This window comes from Stigmatopora argus, chromosome 10 (genome assembly GCF_051989625.1).
Source record: "Stigmatopora argus isolate UIUO_Sarg chromosome 10, RoL_Sarg_1.0, whole genome shotgun sequence".
NCBI classification, from domain to species: domain Eukaryota; kingdom Metazoa; phylum Chordata; class Actinopteri; order Syngnathiformes; family Syngnathidae; genus Stigmatopora; species Stigmatopora argus.
This window is the reverse complement of record NC_135396.1, coordinates 15,657,222-15,678,009: the sequence shown is the minus strand read 5'-3', so window position 1 is coordinate 15,678,009 and position 20,788 is coordinate 15,657,222. Positions and strand designations below refer to the sequence as shown.

General features: G+C 39.9%; 1 protein-coding gene across 10 annotated transcripts in view; it reads right to left on the bottom strand.

Moving 5' to 3' along the window:
• The window catches only part of gria4a (glutamate receptor, ionotropic, AMPA 4a), a 132,466-nt gene that overhangs the window by 66,304 nt on the left and 45,374 nt on the right, over positions 1 to 20,788 (bottom strand). For all 10 annotated transcript variants that reach the window (XR_013303705.1, XR_013303704.1, XR_013303706.1 and 7 more), the window contains exons 6-10: positions 13,092 to 13,145; positions 12,322 to 12,480; positions 2,378 to 2,545; positions 2,021 to 2,125; positions 697 to 807 (exon numbers count right to left, since the gene is read on the bottom strand). Coding sequence is in view for 7 of the 10 variants with exons in the window: in XM_077612311.1 (XP_077468437.1) it covers positions 697 to 807; positions 2,021 to 2,125; positions 2,378 to 2,545; positions 12,322 to 12,480; positions 13,092 to 13,145 (597 nt within the window). In the remaining 3 variants the exon portion in view is untranslated. The remainder of the gene's footprint in view (positions 1 to 696; positions 808 to 2,020; positions 2,126 to 2,377; positions 2,546 to 12,321; positions 12,481 to 13,091; positions 13,146 to 20,788) is intronic.

The window sequence follows — 20,788 nt, the reverse complement described above, 5'->3', positions numbered from 1 at the left end:
CCATTCACTCTCACACTCATACCTACGGGCAATTTAGAGTGTCCAATCAACCTACCATGCATGTTTTTGGAATGTGGGAGGAAACTGGAGTACCTGGAGAAAACCCACGCAGGCCCAGGGAGAACATGCAAACTCCACAAAGGTGGACTGACCTGGATTTGAACCCAGGACCCCAGAGTTGTGAGGTTGACATGCAAATCACTCAAGCCGTCGGGCCGCAGGTCATACAGTGTTACAAAAATAATTACAGATGGTACTAAGGTTAACCTCAGTATAACAACTTGAAAAAGTGTGTTTGAGGTTAGGGAGGTCATCTCGTGACAATAAAACTGAATACAGCCTTATTATTTTAATGGATCTTCACTTCGGTTATACTGCCATTATGTATGAACAGTTGTGCTGTGGTACATTTTTGAGATCTGTGCATGCACATTGATTAAGTGTTTCATTGGATTCAAATAGAGTGAAATTGGATTTTTGTTCAATTGGATTTAGGCCTTGTAAATACAGCTACTCAAGCAAATATTCAATTGCCATTATTGTGTAGTATTGTAATACTAAGTATGGCAAACTAGATATGATAAAGAGTTGGTTACAAACAACAATAAAATACTAGATACATGGTCAGTGGCCCAACGCGGGAAAAAAAATAAGAGCCTTATACGTAGGAAGTAAAACAGTCAGTTGGAACATTACCATGATTGTTGTCACAATTACAGTCCGGTTCTCCATTGCAGAGCTGTCATTAGACAAAGAATTTTCATTCTGCACCAAGACAAGTTTATCGATGTCATTCCAGTAACCAATCTGAACAAATGGAGAAGAGTAACAAAGAAGAAATCGGTCAATTAGTCTATTGATATATATTTTTTTGTGCTCAACACCTTTGAACACACAATTAAAATAATGATGAGACAAACACTAATAAAACTAATAAAAATATCTTGCAGTGGTACGTAAAAAACTGCATGCCGCAAAGTGTTTACATTTTCAGGGACACAATTTAATCATTTGGAAACAGCACCTTTTAGTCCTTGTATGTTCTGTAAGTTTTATTGGCTGCATATTAACCTCGAATTGAATATCCACTGGTATCTTAATGTATTGAGGTTAAATTGAAAAAACAAATGTGCAATGCAACATAATAAATACATTTTAAAGGCCAAGAGATAACATGCAAAGTATCCAAAAACTTGTCAACGGGGTGGGTGAATTTTGTTGGCTCCTTTGCCAAGTGTGACCTTGTGTTCAATGATTGCCTGATCAATTTTTAACTTTTGTTAGAGAAAACATCAACATTTTTCAAACTTTTTGTTAGTCCCTGATACTTTTCTTTTACTTTTCTCTAACACCAGAGGTGGGGAAAACGCGGCTGTTTGTTTCTTATCATATTTTGTATATACTGTGGCTCTTTTCTCGTTTCATGTTTTTCTTATTCTTATTCTCCCTTAAAACACACTCAAATTCATCTAGGTTCTTGAAAAACAAATAATAAAATATATTTTAAAACATTTATTTGACAGATTGGATTTTTTATGCTGCTTCTACATAGGGTGTGGTGTATATCACAGTTTAAAATTTTGGCTCTGTGTCCAACTTGTTCGCCACCCATGCCAAGGGCCATCTCATACTTGTGGAAGATCTCCTGTGTGTGGTTCCAGTTTTTGTCCAACTTTACAACGTCTTTTTGAGTCTGTATCCGTTTTAGCTACTGCAACCAAGATGGCGCCGTTCAAGTGGCAGCCGGAGGCGGTAGCTCCGTCCACTCTTGCTTGTTTTGTGTTTTTGCTGCTTTTCTGTCTTAATGATTTGATTTGGTGATTCTTAATGATCCCATTTACTTTGATTTACTTTGTACTTTGTGCTTTTGCTTTGTTGTTCTGTCTAATCACCCTCTGCTACTGTCACAATGAAATTTCCCGAATACGGGATGAATAAAGTTATCCAATCCAATACTATCTGGCTGTTTACAAAAACAAAAAAATAAAAAGTAATTTTTCTTACAATTAAAAAAGCCTACCTTGCGCGGCCCATTGCTCTTGAGTTCAAACACATCCATGGTGTAGTTAATTCTTCGGCCAAAATGATCAAATTGTATATTGCCAGTCAAGCCCTGAATGCGCACCTGGATATTTATTTGAAAAAAAAGTTTGCAAAGCTAGAAAGTCAAATTAGACAATGCAATGTTGTAGAATTTCCACACATTATTGAGTGGTGGTTAATAAAAGTCTGTATTCAAAGAGCCGAGATTTTACATTATTGTACATACAGAGAAATAAATGCACTTTTAGAAAAAACATTTAGCTAATACTATAAAGAAAAAGGCATAGTACCCTTTCAATCAGTAAAAGAACCCCCTAACGACTTAACTCAGTACCTGTTTGAGTGCGCGTTCCATATCTATTCCTTGATTCCAGGGAGCAGCAGGATTGGCCAAGCAGTCTCCAGCATTTCCACGTCGACTTATATCAATTTTCTGACGACGAAGTGTGCGGAAGGCTTCCGCCATCACAAGCACACCATCATACGTTAAAGATGAAATATACTAAAGATCGGAGGGGAAAAAAGGAAAATTGATGTATTACAATTGCTTTAGATAGGACCTGGGCAATTTATTCCACAAAGGGCCACAGTGGCGTCAGGTTTTCGTTCCAACCCATAAGAGGAAACATTTCCACCAATCTGGTACAGTTGTGGTCAAAAGTTTACATACACTTGTGAAGAACATAATGTCATGCCTCTCTTGAGTTTCCAGTTATTTCTACCACTCTGATTTTTCTCTGATAGAGTGATTGGAACAGATACTTCTTTGTCACAAAAAAACATTCATGAAGTTAGGTTCTTTTATGACTTTATTATGGGTGAACAGAAAAAAGTGATCAAATCTGCTGGGTCAAAAATATACATACAGCAGCGCTAATATTTGGTAACAAGTCCCTTGGCCATGTTCACTTCAATTAGGCGCTTTTGGTAGCCATCCACAAGCTTCTGGCAAGCTTCTAGTTGAATCTTTGACCACTCCTCTTGACAGAATTGGTGCAGTTCAGTTAAATTTGATGGCTTTCTGACATGGACTTGTTTCTTCAGCATTGTCCACAAGTTCTCAATGGGGTTTAAATCAGGACTTTGGGAAGGCCATTTGAAAACCTCAATTCTAGTCTGATTTAGCCATTCCATCACCACTTTTGATGTGTGTTTGGGGTCATTGTCCTGTTGGAACACCCAACTGCCCCCAAGACCCAATCTTCGGGCTGATGACTTTAGGTTATCTTGAAGAATTTGAGGGTAATCCTCCTTCTTCATTATCCCATTTAAAGCAGCAGTTCCATTGGCAGCAAAACAGCCCCACAGCATAATACTACCACCACCGTGCTTGATGGTAGGCATGGTGTACTTGGGGTTAAAGGCCTCACCTTTTCTCCTCCAAACATATTGCTGGGCATTGTGGCCAAACAGCTCGATTTTTGTTTCGTCTGACCACAGAACTTTCCTCCAGAAGGTCTTATCTTTGTCCATGTGATCAGCAGCAAACTTCAGTCGAGCCTTAAGGTGCCGCTTTTGTAGCAAGGGCTTCCTTCTTGCACGGCAGCCTCTCAGTCCATGGAGATGCAAAACACGCTTGACTGTGGACACTGACACCTGTGTTCCAGCAGCTTCTAATTCTTGGCAGATCTGCTTTTTGATGATTCTTGGTTGAATCTTCACCCTCCTGACCAATTTTCTCTCAGCAGCAGGTGATAGCTTGCGTTTTCTTCCTGATCGTGACAGTGACAAAACAGTGCCATGCACTTTATACTTACAAACAATTGTTTGCATGTTGCTCTTGGGACCTGCAGCTGCTTTGAAATGGCTCCAAGTGACTTTCCTGACTTGTTCAAGTCAAGGATTCGCTTTTTCAGATCCATGCTGAGCTCCTTTGACTTTCCCATTGTAGTATTTGTGGGCGTTTGCATCCAATGAGCCCTATTTAAATGGCCTCAGAGAAGTCACCAGCTGTAGTCACTCATAATCACACGCAAGAAGTTAAGAGGCCATGCTATGAAGCTCATTTCACTGTCACAACTTTCTAAGTCACCAAAATTGCCAATTTGTGTTGCTGCATGTATATTTTTGACCCACAGATTTGATCACTTTTTCTGTTAGCCCATAATAAATTCATAAAAGAACCATACTTCATGAATATTTTTTTGTGACAAAGAAGTATCTGTTCCAATCAGTCTATCAGAGAAAAATCTGAGTTGTAGAAATAACTGGAAACTCAAGAGAGCCATGACATTATGTTCTTCACAAGTGTATGTAAACTTTTGACCACAACTGTATGTAAGAAGTGCAATCAGTGGATTGCAGTCAGGTGCAGTTATGTATGCTGGTGATATACCTGATGCAACCAGGATCCAAAATAGTGTAGGCAGATAGTAATCGTGCTTGGACTGGCGATGGCGCTGTTTCCGCGAACACGTCCCATATAAAACTTTACTACAAATCAAATCCTTGGATCAAATCTTACAGTCATGCGATCTACCAATAGCACCTTAGCGACCGACTGGTACCTCCCGATCGATGTATTGAGAATCCTGATCTAAACTCTATGTTAAGTTAATTATCGACTGTAGTAATCATTGTAATTAAAAACAAAAAAAGCACTGAATGTGTATATTGACCTAAATATCTGCACAGCTCATTACAAGTATTTAACTGCAACTCATGACAATAATTAGAGTCGTATGTTAAAAATATGAACAACTCCCAAGATAGAATTTTTTATTGAAAAATAAACTCTTAAGGTTTATTTTACCCGCATTGCAAAGTCAAAAATATGTTTTGCACACTGTTTTCAATATCACTTGTGTATATACATATATATTACAAAACTTTTTTATATGCAAATGAGTGCCTCGAGATGAGAATAATATCCAAGTTATGAAAACCTCCAAAAAGTACATGCATTCGTACTTTTCGCATCCATTATTTTATTTTGAAAATATTGTCGCGGATGCATTGATTCTCACTTTAGAAATTCTACTCTATACGTACTGGGCTCTCAGTGGCTGTCTGACAAAACCACAGTTTCAAAATTCTCTCTTATGTACTTTTGACCGCCATTCTTCTTCACAGGTTCTGAAGATGTTTTTTTGTTGTTGAGTTTTTCCAAGTGTGGATGAAGCAGCTGCTTCGGTTTTTATCATCAAACCCATGCAGGCCTGGGGAAAACATGCAAACTCTACACAGGTGGACCGACCTGGATTTGTACCCAGGAACCCAGAGCTGTGAGGCCGACACACTAACCACCAGTGGCGGTCCGTGCATTTCCTAGTGACGCCTCCAGCAAAAACTATTTTATGGCTATAAAACCTCTACTGCAGCTACAGCTGCAACACATAAAAAATAATCACTACATCAATGCACAAAAATGGGGTAAAATCTACTTCCTAGCAGCATTTAAGGATTAAATACAAATACTGGAGCTTTTCAGACAATACAACCGGGCCAGGGGGTGATTTTCCCGGGAAGGAAAAGACAGCGATGGACGTCCATGGCGAACCGGCAAAAAATGCACTAAAATTGGATAAAATCCACTTCCTAGCAGCATTTATTGATTAAATACAAATACTGGAGCTTTTTAGACATCAGAACCGGACCTGGAGTATCATTTCCCCGGGAAAAAGACAGCGATGAACGTCAATACGTCCATATACGTCCATACGCGAAACGGCAAAAATTGCACTAAAATTGGGTAAAATCCACTTCCTAGCAGCATTTATTGATTAAATACAAATACTGGAGCTTTTCAGACATTACAACCGGGCCATGGGGGTGATTTTCCCGGAAAAAGACAGCGAGGGATATCCATGGCGAACCGGCAAAAATTGCACTAAAATGGGGTAAAATCCACTTCCTAGCAGCATTTACTGATTAAATACAAACACTGGAGCTGAAATACAAACACTGGAGCTTTTCAGATATCAGAACCGGGCCCAGAGGACGACTTTCCCCGGGAATTTCCTACAATTGAAATATTATTTAGGAATATAGCCATATTTTACTCACCAAAAATCCTTTTTAACCGTACCCAATATCATCCTCCTTTCTTTCTTCCTTCTTTTCTATCGCCATTGAAGCTAATGCTGAAAGACGAGCCTGACCTGTCGTATTTCTGGCATTGTTCGTCTTGAAAATGGCTTTAAATCAACACAACAATATATTTGCTTGTGCAGCTACAGATACAGTTTGTTAGCTCTGGCTAGTCCACTCTATCACTAGCCAATCATAGTTGGTGAAAGTGATGACGTATCCCTACGCCTGCGAGAAAGCAATGACGTATCCCTACGCCTGCGAGAAAGCAATGACGTATCCCTACGCCTGCTGATTGGTTAAAGCAACAGTCTTATCGACGCTTGTTTAATGCAGCAGAGCCTGCAGAACTGATTGTGAAGGCCTTGAGGCAGATTTCTGACCCTGGCAACAAATAATTGCTGAAATGTGATTGGTTAAATGCTTCAATATAAAAACACATCTGGAAGCAGTGCAACCAGGCGGAAAATCAATGAAAGGAAGCTAACAGACAATTTGGAATTATTTAATAAGTATTCATGGACAAAATATAATTAACATCAGTCTGTGATTCTGATATTTCTTAGGCCAGCAGAGAAGGCCTTGAAGGCCCTGACGGCACACCACTGCTAACCACTCATCCGCCGGGCCGCCCATTTGTTGATTCTTGACCAAAAATTTAATTTTATATCTTCATGTTTGAAGCCTAAATTGTGGTGAAAAGATGAAAAGTTCAATGGGGCCGAATACTTTCTCAAGGCACTGTACCTATTGTATACTATTCCATATTGTATTTTTATTGTATGTTGTCTTCAAAGTTTGTCTTGTTCTGACAGCGAAATGTTCACACCTCGTGTGATTATAAACCATCCAAACATAAAGCCGTGCTGGCAAGGTAAGATTTCTTCTCCATTTTGCTTTCTTAGAAATGTAGGGGCTCATGGCTGATGGCCTATAAATTGCCCAGATGGTGGCTCTATAGGCTGAATGACGGGCCCTACCCTACCGGTCCATTCTGCTTGGAGGCATTTATGGGCATTTTTGGAGCACAAAGTATGGTACCAGTCATAGGAGAAAATAAATTACACCACTACCCACTGCTAATGTAATTACATTAGTATTGTTTTACGGTGACGCAAAATGTGGCTCCAACGTGGCTCCTTCTTGATGGGAAACAAAACAATTTTTTGGGAAGCACAAGCCCTAGAGCCGAGCAGGCAACCTTATTCTTTTGTGGCAAAGGGGAAATAGTGTTTTTTAATTATTTTTGTTTGAAATAAATTTATTATAGAAAAAAAACACTTTTGGGGGAAGCTGTAACTTGTAAATAGATGTTGATGCCTAAGTTTTGAATGAGTTGCAAATGTGATGAACAGTTGTTATTTAGCTGTAAGGGCAGCCAGAACTTGGATCTTTTTTTGTATCTTGAGGCACTCATTTGAATCTCAAAAGGTTTGGTTACGTCAAAATTTCCTACCTAGAGGCATTCATAGACTTATTTGGTCATAATATGAATCGATTTCCAATTCACTCTATAAGAAATTTGTTGCACATATGAAGCAACAAAGGCACAAAGTTGAATGTTGTTTGAATATTTGTGTATTTATGTATAGTTGGGGATGGGCATATGACTATTACACAATACAAATGAAGCATGGTGTCACTTCTCAAATGGGAACTAATCATTATAAAACATAAATATAGCACATTCAATAAAGCACGATTGTGTAGCAGAATTCATTTAAAGGGTTACATTATGTAAAATAATATGAGAGAAGGGGCTTTCTTTGGAGATTTACAAAATAAATATGTATTTATCTAAAATAATTATGTACTGGATGTGATTTTATCTCCATCAAATCCTTTGTAAGTACTGCCAAAGAGCATTGGAGAAGGGTAAGGTCCGTTGCACTCGAAAAAATACAAAGCTCATCCATTGGTCTGTTATCTGCAATAGGATGAGAAATTGTTATGAATTAATTTAAAAAAAAATCCATACATATATACTGATTAGGGCCATAAATTCATACAATACTAATTTTGATATCGCAACTATTTTTGCCATGGATGGTAACGGCCTTCAAGAAAAATCCTTCCACATGTACAGTCATGGCAAAAAGTTTTGAGAATGAAAAAAATGTTAGATTTTCACAAATTCTGTTCCTTCAGGGTTTTTAGATATTTGCCAGATGTTTCTATGGTATGATGACATACAATTACGCTGTCACACACATGGGACTAGCTGTTACAATACGCAGCAGAAGGAGCAACACCTCGGTGCCGCCGGAGTTTTGGAGCTGGACAAAAGTGCCGGGAGGAGAGGCAACGCTTCTGACCAACCATTCCATCGTGGGATAAGATGGAAGAGCTGTCGGCACTTACTAGCAACGGAGTCGAGGAGTTCTGCTCTGCTGCTGTTTTCTTCAGCTGCAGACTACTGAGGAACTGTGCGGATAAGCTTGGAAGAGTGACTCTGCATATTCTCTACCTCGGTCACAGTCTGCAGAAGTTCCCCATCTTGTGGAAGACAAGTGTGTCTTGTGTGGTTCCAGTTTTTGTCCAACTTTACAACGTCTTTTTGAGTCTGTATCCGTTTTTGTTACCGAAACTCCTCGCTCGTTTTGTGTTTTTGCTGCTTTTCTGTCTTAATGATTTGGTGATTCTTAATGATCCCATTGACTTTGATTTGCTTTGTACTTTGTGTTTTTTGCTTTTGCTAAGTTGTTCTGTGGCCTTTGACTGTACTGTCTAACTTATAACTATGCCTTTTCTTGCTACTGTCACAATGAAATTTCCCGAATACGGGATGAATAAAGTTATCCAATCCAATCCAATTACAATGACTCTTAGATTTCAATAACTTAAGTCTGCATATATTAATAACCTATATTATTATGCAAATATGTTTTATGATGGCTATTATTTATACATAAATAAAAGAATTGAGAATATTTTATTTGCAATAAAATATTTGTGCAAACAGTAATAATATGAAAATAATCCCTGAATAAAGGCAGCTCTTTAAATTATGTAAGTTTGTAAGTGTACAACAAATTCCAGCATTTATTTATATTTTGTCCATCCGTACACATGTTGACTATGTCTATTCATCAGAGCCATACATAACGACAGCTTCATTATGACACTGAATGTGCAAACTGAAGAAGATCATTAATTCAGCTAATAAGGATTCATCCGCTGAATCCGAGAATGATGATGAGCCAATTAACGGCACTGTTTGGCGGAAAAATGAGATGCCAATAATGAAGAATATCATCATCAATATGGACTCAAGTCAAATATACCATGTCATCTCATTAGAGCCATTAGATTGCATTTGTAAATATGTGGTTATTTTCAGGAGGACTACAAAATTGTTTGAACGTCAGCCAGACTGGGACAAAGATCTTGATTGCTGGGGATTAGTACCAGGATAATGTGGATAAGTGAACATAAAGTGCATGGTAACCCCCCCAAAAACCCTGATGAATGAGTTTAATTCACAGCTCAATAAACGTTAAAAGGAGAGGGAGAGGAAACTTATTAAATATGAAAAGGAAAGTTGAATTTATATAATTGTTAATTATCTCATAAGAGAAAAGAATGCACTTTTGCAGATAATTTGCAAGACAAAAAAGGAAAAAAAGATGGGATCAATTGAAAAAGAAAAAAAATCTGCAGCAAAACCTCTTTGTTTACATTGATTAAGCTTCTTTTTGAGATCATTTATTTTACAGTGTTTGAATTAAAAAATGCACAAACAAAGTCAATGTGTGGAGCTATCTTTCAAAAGTCTGATTTAGGAAAAAAGCCCCGATATCATCACGCCATATGGGTTTTTGTACAACATATGTTAACACTATATTTGACTGTGGATTAAAAAAGTGTCATTAGATTCACAATTATTACATGACACTATCATTAATATTAATGAATGCATATGACATACATGTCATCCAATAAATTATGTCACTTTTGGTGTTATTGTCATGAAAAGTTGTATCATGACAACATGATATATGATTTATGCCACTTTTGATGCCAAGTTCACATTCTTTAACCTGTCTTTGTCATGACAACTCTATTATAATAGCCATGACAAAACATTTCTGTCCATAACCCTCATGAGAATAAGTGGTAAAGAAATGAATGAATAAGTAAAATACTTTTTAAAAATGTTGTGTCTTAACATGAAGTTAAAAATGTTACTAAATGGTTGGTTTAGAGTTTAGCTGTTAAACTCTGTTATTGTGTTTACAATATAGTCTTTTTCATCACGTGTAACTACACGGCATAATATATACTGTCCTTCCTTGATTGATACAATTTGAACTTTCCATTCTTATGCCGTTAAGTGTAATTACCCTTTCAAATCAGTTTATGAGTTTATGACAGTGGCATGCCTGTTTTCTCTGAAAAGCTCCAAATAACCATTTTTTTCTATTCAAATTAAGCGTAAAACAACTCTTTTCACTGAGTACAATACAGTGCTATACCTTGAGAAACAGGTTTAATGCGTTCCGGGACCGAGCTCGTATGTCAATTTACCATATTTTCTCGCATATTGAGCGTTCCCTTAAAATTGATCTAATTGGTCAAAGTGTCTGTGCTGAATCGGTTGTTACAAACACCTGCCCCTACAGCGGCCCTCGAGGACCGGTTTGCCCACCCCTGCGCTAACCACTCAGCCGCCAGGCCGCCCCAAATGTGTTACACTTTGAAGGGAAAATCTTAAGAAAAATAATCGCATGTGGTATTTCTGAGATACTGCAGGAATTGAAAGGATGGTCTGCTGGATTGTACATTCCGAAAGGGTGTTGCCTGCACGTGGACAAATTAAAAAAGGAATTGTGTGTGTACGAGTCTCCAGTACAAGATAAGATGGCGGCACCCTGAGCGAACAATGGCAGGCACAAGTAATTGTGTTTTTCCTGTTTAATGCAAGATACGGTTTATTCTTTTTCTTGAATTTAGTAATAATTGGGGTGATCCTACTTCGCGGTTTTTGGATTATCACGGCCATGTCCAATATACATTATCCAAGAAATTTGAGGGATTACTGTAAATATAAGGAAGTACCCAAAGAAAACCCATGCAGGCACAGGTAGAAGGACAAGCAAACTCTTCACAAGAAACTCTTGAGATCAGATGCACTACTCACATATCCATCAAGATTTTAAAAGTTTGACAAATGCCATGACAGAGACGTGTCAAATAATGTCAACTTTCCATCAAAAGTAACATAACTCATGTTATGTTGTCATGACACAAACTGTCCTGACAATTGAAACCCACAAGCATTCAATAAGGGTTAGGGCTACTAAGCCACAGGTCGCCAACTCCGGTCCTCGAGAGCTGCTATCCGGACTGTATTCCATATCTCCCTCCACTACCACACCTGAATCAAATGATCAACTCATCAGCAAGCTGCACAGATGGTTGATACCAATCCCGATTATTTGATTCAGGTTGTTGGTGAAGGGATATATGAAAAACAGATCAGAGAACGGCTCGCGAAAACCAGAGTTGGCCACCCCTATCCTACGTGTGCGGTCTTTTGGTCGCCCGGACCCAAACAACAGGCGACCAAAAGACCGGCGACAAAACAAGGTAAAACAACACGGTCTACGCATCAATAAAAGCCAACAATGGCCCTGAGCAGTTTCACTGACGTGTGAGTGTATAATAGTTTGTATGTACATGAGTTGTCCCCTTAGGAAGGTACGTCAGTCAGGGTCTTAACAAGTTCTCCAACAAAAAACAATAAAAATATTGGAAATTTGGAGCTTTTCTTTAGCCTAATAATTAATAGGGCATTAAGTATGACTAAATAATAATTCGCAGTTTATATTTAGGGAATTTGAGCAACGATTTAAATGGTAATTATCAATAACCTTCCGGGCGACCAAAAGACCGGTGACCAAATCAATACGACCCATTAGTTCCCTTTAACTCAAGGTATTCATCTTACAAAAATATTTTTGAACAATTTTTCATTTCATATTTCTCCGAGATACAACATCAAAGACCGCAAAAAATTATGACAGTGATATTGTCCAAATTCTTGCCAGATAGATTAGGTAGCACTTGGGTTACAAAAAGTGGATTTCCAATAAGCCACATTTTTAATTTCAATCTAAATGTTTAGAGGGGAAAAAAGCTAGCCAAGTCAAAATTTTGTTTTTTAAATATAGTACATAAGTCTGAGTAGGAGGTTGCTGTTGTAGTAGCCAAATATTTCTCTTTTGTAGAGGGTGAAATATCTCTTACCTTGGGTGGGCTCTCTGATCCGGGATATTCTCTCTGATCTAGTTTGTTCCATCGCTGCATCAGTTTAATGACAATGGACTTGCTGAAGTCCACAAGCTGAAAACCAGTCACATTGGCGCCACCGTGCATGAACCTTTCTAGAGAAATGTCTTTAAACCCCTGGAAGGAAGGAGAATAAAACGGGGAAGACATTATGATCCATTCCCTGAGTAATATAAGAGCTCTTGTGCCAGCTAATCATAGTTATCACACTCTCACAGATGATCGACACTATTATCCTTAATTAATATGGTGCCTCTACTGCTTCTTCACACTATTTCACGCAGAGAAACCCTGTGCAGTAAAGTGATGAAATGAGGTGGAGTAAAAGGTAGAAACATGTCTGCATGATCCATGACTGATGAAAAGTAATTGGTAAAAGTGCTGAGAAGATTTTCCTGCTTGACCTGTTCATAGTCCTAGCAGGAATGACTGAGAGATCAAATCAGGCCCGCTAAATTGACTGGGCAAAGTGACAAAATGCAGCATATTATGAATCAATATTGACAAGGACATCAGTTTAGGCCATTGATCTCCCACCGACAATATATTGCAACAGAAAAACATGATACAAGTACAGTATAATGCAGGGGTGGGCAAACTATTCCACAAAGTGGGACAGTGGGTGCGGATTTTCATTCCAACCCATAAAGAGGACACCATTTCACCAGTCTGTTACCCGGTTTGCTCACCCCTGATATAACGCCAGCAAGGGGTTTAAGATGTCTTACCATGTTTGCTATGATGTAGTGGTAGCCTTTTATGTGTTTTCCCACACTGACGGCCTGAAGAAAGATTGACAAAAATGCAATCAATTACAATTTAAAAAATTATAGATCGAAATTTCTGGGCAAAATAATACTGTTTGAGAGAATACGCTGTTAACTGTTGCACTAAACCTTCTGTGTGCAAAACATAGTAAAGTACTCCTATGAAAACTCACTGTTACAATAAGCTCGGTTGTGAAACGTAGTTGGACCCAAATGGAGGGAAGCAGGGAATGGACGAGTGCGTGGAGTGCTCTAACAAAACTTTAATACTTAAGGCAGGAATCTTTAGAAAATAACAAGGACTTAGAAATCAAATAACAAAACCAAACCTGACAGAAGACAAGGGGCAATGAGGAACATGGCAGGGGAACTTGGCATGATGCGAACAAAGCAGACCATCCCACAAAGACTAACACACAGGGTATAAATAGATAGCGCTGGCTGGTCCAGCCCCTGAGGAGTCGTTGGGCTGGCCGGTCCGGTCCCTGATGAAGTGGCCAGGCGCCTCGCTCTGAACTGAGTCCTGAACACAAGAAAGGTTGCCGGCCGCCTTACACAGAACAGGTCCTGGACATATGAGGGCTCGCCGGCTGCCCCGTCCTGGTCGCTTGAAGGGCCGCCGGCCGCCCCGCCCGGGTGGCTTGAAGGTTCGCCGGCTGCCCAGTCCTGGTTGCTTGAAGGGCTGCTGGCCACCCCGCCCATGTCGCTTAAAAGCCGCCGGCTGCCCCGTCCTGGTCGCTTGAAGGGCCGCCTCATCCTGGTGACTTGAAGGGCCGCCCCATCCTGGTCGCTTGAAGGCTTGCCGGCCGCCCGGTCCTGGTCGCTTGAAGGGCTGCCGGCAGCCCCGTCCTGGTCACTCAAAGGCCGCCGGCTGCCCTGTACTGGTCGTGTGAAGGGCCACTGGCTGCCCAGTCCTGGTAGCTTAAAGAGCTGCCGGCCGCCCCATCCTGGTTGCTTGAAGGGCTGCCGGCCGCCCCGTTCTGGTTCCTTGAAGGGCCGCCGACGCCCCATCCTGGTCGCTTGAAGGGCCGCCCCTCCTGGTTGCTTGAAGGCTCGCCGGCGGCCCCGTCCTGTGAGCGTGAAGGGACGCTGGATGCCTCGCCCTAGGAACATGATGGGTCGGAGGGATCGGGGCCACTGTCTGGGAACATGCTCGAGCGCATGCGGCGTCGGCACGGCCCTCTCGGGCACGCGGTGTCGGCACAGGAGCCCGAGCACGCGGCATCGGCACGGGAGCCCGAGCACGCGCCATCGGCTCAGGAGCCCGAGCACGTGGCGTCGGCACGGGTGCATGATTATGAGGGGAAAGGAGTCTGTCCCAGCAAGCGGGGAGCTTGAACCTGGACCGGTGAGCGAGAGGCAGGGAGTGGAGCTGGCGAACGGGTAGTCGACTCAGGGGCTCGAGCTTTGAGCCATTCCTTCCTCCTCGGGGAGGACGGCGTAGCCTGACCGTCGTCCTGCTGCACAACACGGGAATAGGTCTGCCGTGACTGGTAAATTGAAGTAATACTTTGTTTGATTTCTTTTTATTTCTTTTTCAGCAGCAAGTTTTTTTAGAATAATGTCAAATATCTGGCAAACTTTCTACTATTCAAAAAAAATATTAAAACATTTTGTGGCGGCCTGGCGGCATGAGTGGTTAGCACATCGGCCTCACAGCTCTGGGGTCCTGGGTTCAAATCCAGGTCGGTCCACCTGTGTGGAGTTTGCATGTTCGCCTGCGTGGCTTTTCTCCGGCTACTCCGGTTTCCTCCCAAATTCCAAAGATATGCATGGTAGGCTGATTGGACACTCTAAATTGCCCCTAGGTATGGGTGTGCGGCTGGACACCGATACGGCCACTGGTCGATGTCAGCTGGGATAGTCTCCAGCACCCCCTCGCTCCGCTACCCTAGTGAGGATAAAGCGGTTCAGAAATGAATGAAAATATTTCTTGTTGAAAAGTGTTTTGACTATCAGGTAGTGAGCATGCCAAGGCAATATTTGACAGTATAACTGTGATTCCCAAAAGTAACATTTAGATACTGTTCTATCTGGACATTCATGCTCTGAAAAAAATATTATGCAGAAACGTCAATGTATAGCTCTGCATAAAAAGGTGACTGAATTTCAGCAACAATAACAAACAATAGCTACATTAAATCTCCATTATTGTAGCTTGATTCTACCTGCACATAACTTTTGTATCCAACTTATTTACAATTGTTAAGTAAACACAAACAATATTTCTGTACTGTGCATACACCTATGCAAGATATGTCGTTATTATTCAATTTACCATGGTTATATTTTTCATTAAAAAATATGTGTTAATGTGATAGGAAACCTTGATTACATACTTTTCAGACAGTTCTTTCTGCAACTTACAGATTTCAGCAGCTCCCCACACACCCACACTCACCAGTGCAGTTGGCAAAGCCTGACAAACAGAGCAGCGTGTTTCCGAGCAGGGACGCTAGCCAACACAGGCACTGTAGAGGCCATTGTGAGACGGGTTTGTGTCTGTTGTAAACACCGATGTGTATTTGTGTGTATTACCGTCTGTGTGTTCACTCACAAGAGAGCCCAATTACAAAGCAGTCTGCATGTCTGTAATGTAGATTCTTGTGTGTTTGCGTCTGTGTTTCTAGCTCAATGACTACATGCATGCCAACGCTAATGTGTGTTTATTTTTGTAAAACATGGTTCACATTTACACTAGCCATATTCACATTAAATGTACAGTACCTATCAGGGCTCTGTGTTACTCTTGTTAAAGCATGTTAGAAGTACAAACAGTGGATCGAATATGTTGGTAAGTAAAAGAAAAAAATCAATAGGATGATGCAAAGATGTTTGTAGTTGTGTTGATTACTTATTTATTTATATGTCTGTTTGTTTGTTGTACTTCCTTGTGCATCTTCATTATACAGTAATACTTTGAGATACGAGCTTAATGCATTCCGGGACCGAGCTTGTATGTCAATTTTCTCAAATCAATTTTTCCCATATAAATGAATTAAATACAAATTAATTTGTTCCCACCACCTGAATAAACACCAAAAACAGTATATTACAATGGAAAAACATATTTTTATTGGTTCTAATTTACCACCTAGTCACGAAGTAAAAAATACCTATCTTGTGGTTATGTTGTTCAATATTAAAATGTGACTACTCAGTACAGACAGACGGCCCAGCGCTCGTAGATATCTTTACGTGAGGGAGATGTGGCGAGACAAACAGTGCGCTGTTATCATAAGCAGCATCTCGCATACTCGACCACCAGGCTGTCTGGTATGCTCATATCTCAAATTTGTCTCGTATCTCAAGACAAATATTTGCTCGTAATTTTCCTCACAATTCAAATTTCTCAAGGTATTACTGCACATGTATAATGACAATAAAAGCATTCAATTCAATTCAATTCACATCCAGACCATAAATTTACTGCAGTAAATTTTTCGTGAATAGTGTTCCAAATACTTTTTTGTGTGTTTTCCCAACTTTTTCTCCCAACTTCTTCCATTACAAAGAAAAGAAAAAAAACATGACCCCCTCCCAACCGGGCATGCATTAAAGCGCAAATATTTCCTGCTGAAGATGATCTTGAATCTTCTATTATAGAAGTTGCTTGTGATAAAAAGCTACCAGGATTCTCTAATATAATATCGCTCACTTTCCCACACTGTTGACATATGCTTACTGCCCAAACTAGTTTAGATGAAACTGACCACATTTACTATTGATGCAGTTTTTTTCTCCCTCTATTTTCAAATTAATTTCATGGTAGAAAAAAAATGTCTTAAGTGATACAGGATACAGGATAGGGTATCCTGCCACAAGTTTCCGGAACGGACAACTAGGTCCAAGATGGAAAAGCCATTTCTCCATTAATGACTATAATTATTCCTTTTCAGGTAACAGTCTATTTTGTGGCCCAGTTGCATTTATTATTATTATTATGGGGTAAGAGCTTTTAGCTTAGGTTCCACTATATAATATCTACCCGTAACCCTTGTGAGGATAAGCATCAATATAAAACATTTACATTCATTCAATTTCTTTTTTCTTTTTGCATGGCAACGCGCTCGTAACATAACATAAACAAAATTTAAATGAACTTGGATTACGTTGCAGACACACAAAATAAATTTAATATAACCTTACACTAAACTTAATTCTAATTTTGTTTTAATTTTTTTATACCTTTCTTCTCCCGGCCGGGTTGGCTCTGTTTGCCCAGCCTCCACCCTGACTTTCGAGTGTTGTTTGCTTTTATATTCCCTTCAAAATATTCCAAAAATGAGGCGCACAAATGTCCTCACAATAGGATAACGCACGACCACTTGCCAACGAGAAGTAGTAAATACGCCATTCGCACTGACTAAAGGGGAAAAAAAACTGAAAAAATGCAACGCTCCGCCCAGTGCTCGCAGAGACATTACAGGAGGGAGTTGCGACCACAGAGACATTACACGACGGAGTTGCGACCACAGAGACATTACACGGGGGAGTTGCGGGGAGAGACAGTGCCCATGATGTTCTTATGAGCAGCCTCTCGCGTCCGCTGTCTGCTCGTATATCAAAATTTGTCTCGTATGTCAAGATAAATATTTGCTCAAAATTTGTCTCGTATCTCAAGATAAATATTTGCTCAAAATTTTACTCGTATCTCAAATTGCTCGTATGTCGGGGCACTTGTATCTCGAGGTACCACTGTACTTTGAATTGGTTGCCAGCCCAATCGCACAAGAAAACTAATAATCTTGCATGCACCCACTCAAACCCATGGACAATTTTGAGGCTCACCCACCTTAAAATGCATGATTTCGGGATGTGAGAAGAAATTAGAGTACCCAGGGAAAACCCATGTAGTCATCGGGAGAAGATGCAAACTCCACACAGAAGAGCCAGAATAGAACCCTTGATCGCAAAACTGTCAGGCAGACGTGCTAACCACTCTTCGACCTATATAATTTACATTATCCATCCACATTGCCAATAAGGCAAGAATTTTGCTGCTCCAGTAGGTATGCATTACTTCTGCGAACCTGGCTCTCTGATTTATTGACCATCCTGAGTAGGTTAAAAAAGAAAAAAAAAGATAATTCAGGGGGAAAAATGAAAGAAAACCAACTATTCAGTGCTATATATTACGTGAACTTTTTTTTCCAAGATGGCGCCGTCACGCGGAAGCCAGTGGCAGTAGCTCTGTCCACTCTTATTTGTTTTTCGTGTTTTACAGCCCTTCTATCTTATTTTCAATTACATTTTAATATTTTTTAATACATTCCTCTTTACTTTACTTTGTACTTTATACATTTTACTTTAATGTTTTTACAACTTTCTTAGTTCTGTTGGCCTGGCTTCTTTCTGCTACTTCTTTTTTGGAACCATTCAGCCATGCCTACGATGTCACACACATGGGACTAGCTGTTACAGTACAGAGCAGAAGGAGCAACACCTCAATTACCGCTGGAAATTCGGAGCTGGACAAAAGTGCCGGGAGAAGAAGCAACACTTCTGACCAACCATTCCATCATGGGATAAGATGGAAGAGCTGTCGGCGCTTACCAGGCCGGAAGCGCAGTAGAGGAGTTCTGCTCTGCTGCTGTTTTCTTCAGCTCCAGACTACTGAGGAACTGTGCGGATAAGCTTGGAAGAGTGACTCTGCATATTCTCTACCTCGGTCCCAGTCTGCAGAAGTTCCCCATCTTGTGGAAGACTTCCTGTGTGTGGTTCCAGTTTTTGTCCAACTTTACAACGTCTTTTTGAGTCTGTATCCATTTTAGCTATCACAACCAAGATGGCACCGTTCAAGTGGCAGCCGGCGGCGGTAGCTCCGTCCACTCTTGCTCGTTTTGTGTTTTTGCTGCTTTTCTGTCTTAATGATTTGATTTGCTTTGTACTATGTGATTTTGGTTTGTTGTTCTGTCTAATGACCCTCTTGCTACTGCCGCAATGAAATTTCCCGATTACGGGATGAATAAAGTTATCCAATCCAATGATTGTTCATTCATTTTCTGAACCGTTTATCCTCCAAAGGGTTGTGGGGGTGTTGGACCCTACCTCAGCTAACTACGGGCACCAGGCGGGGGACACCCTGAATCGGTGGCCAGCCAATCACAGGGCACAAGGAGACTGACAACCATTCATGCTCACACTCATACCAAACGGCAATTTAGAGTTTACATCCAGCCTACCCTGCACATTTTTGGGATGTGGGAGGAAACCGGAATACCCGGAGAAAACCCATGCAAGACCGGGGAGAACATGTAAGCTCCACACAGTGAGGACCGACCTGGGATTGAATCCCTCGACTCCAGAAAAAATAAAATACTATTTTCCTTACCGCTTATTAACACAGGGGTTGCTGGAGCCTATCCCTGCCAAACATGGGCAGCACTCGGAATACACCCAGACGTGGTTGCCATCCAGTCACAGGGCACAATAAAACCAACAACCACTCCTGCTCACAACGCTGCTGAGTGGGAATCAAACCCAGGCTACCTGACCAAAGTCAGGCCACTGCACCATCAGGTGGCCCTACATGAACTTATGTATATTAATAAATTACACAAATAACTCTCACCTCACAGATAACAATTTATTCCCATCTGTGAAGAATGAGGTGGTGTCCCAGATTTGTCAATACTGTGTGGCAAGGTTTGCCAAGTAAACTATTATTACATTACACAGAAAAAATACTTGGTAATCATCTTATTTACTTTAAATCTACTTTAAAAAAATTGTTTTACATTAGTGAGTGAAATATTTATTTTAACTTTAAGGTGACAGTAGAATGCTTGCTCTATATTCAAAAATGTTGGCTCTAACTTCATTCTGAAGTCTGTAAATTTTGTTATTGGTATGTTGCTTTAAACAAGGCAACCATAGAGGATTGTGAGTAAAATAAAAACTGGCATTGAGGCAACTTGGATTTGGGCTTGTCTAGGTTATGCAATCCTGCAGGCGATCATAGAAAAAGCAGGACAAAATGACTGGCAGGTAAGCAGTTGCAAACATGTTTTTCTTGTGCCCTGTAATTGGGTGGCAACTTAGACTACTAATGTATTTCTTATTTATTTATTATTTGTATTATTTATATATATTTATATATTTGTATTTATTTATTTAGGTATATATTTATTATATTTATATTTATATATATTATTTATGAATATTTATCTCTACTGTATATTGATTTTCAATGTGTCTTCTTGTTTGTTGTTGCGTCCATAGACTCAGTTACTTGATTATTTATTTGTCTGTCTGTGGTTACTTGTGCACTATATGGTGAAAGCTTTAAATCTCATTATACTGTAATGACAATAAAATCATTCGATTTAATTCAATTCAATTCAACTTACATGGTCTTCTATCTATTTTTCACTATGTTTTACTAGCATTTTTCTAGGAAAGGTAAATACAATTTACTAAAACGAGAATCAATAGGCCCAGAAAGTGTTAAGCTCGAACAAGAAAGCATTGCGCACCAGTTGAAAAAAAAACCCAAATATGTTTAGTTGATTATCCATATTGCTGCTAATAGCATTGCAAATTTAATTATAGAAAAATAAATGGATATTTTAAGATTGGGGAAAAATAATTAAAAAAAGAAATGCCAATAGTTTTAATAATCTCTTATGTAAATGGAATAGTGTATTATATTGGCA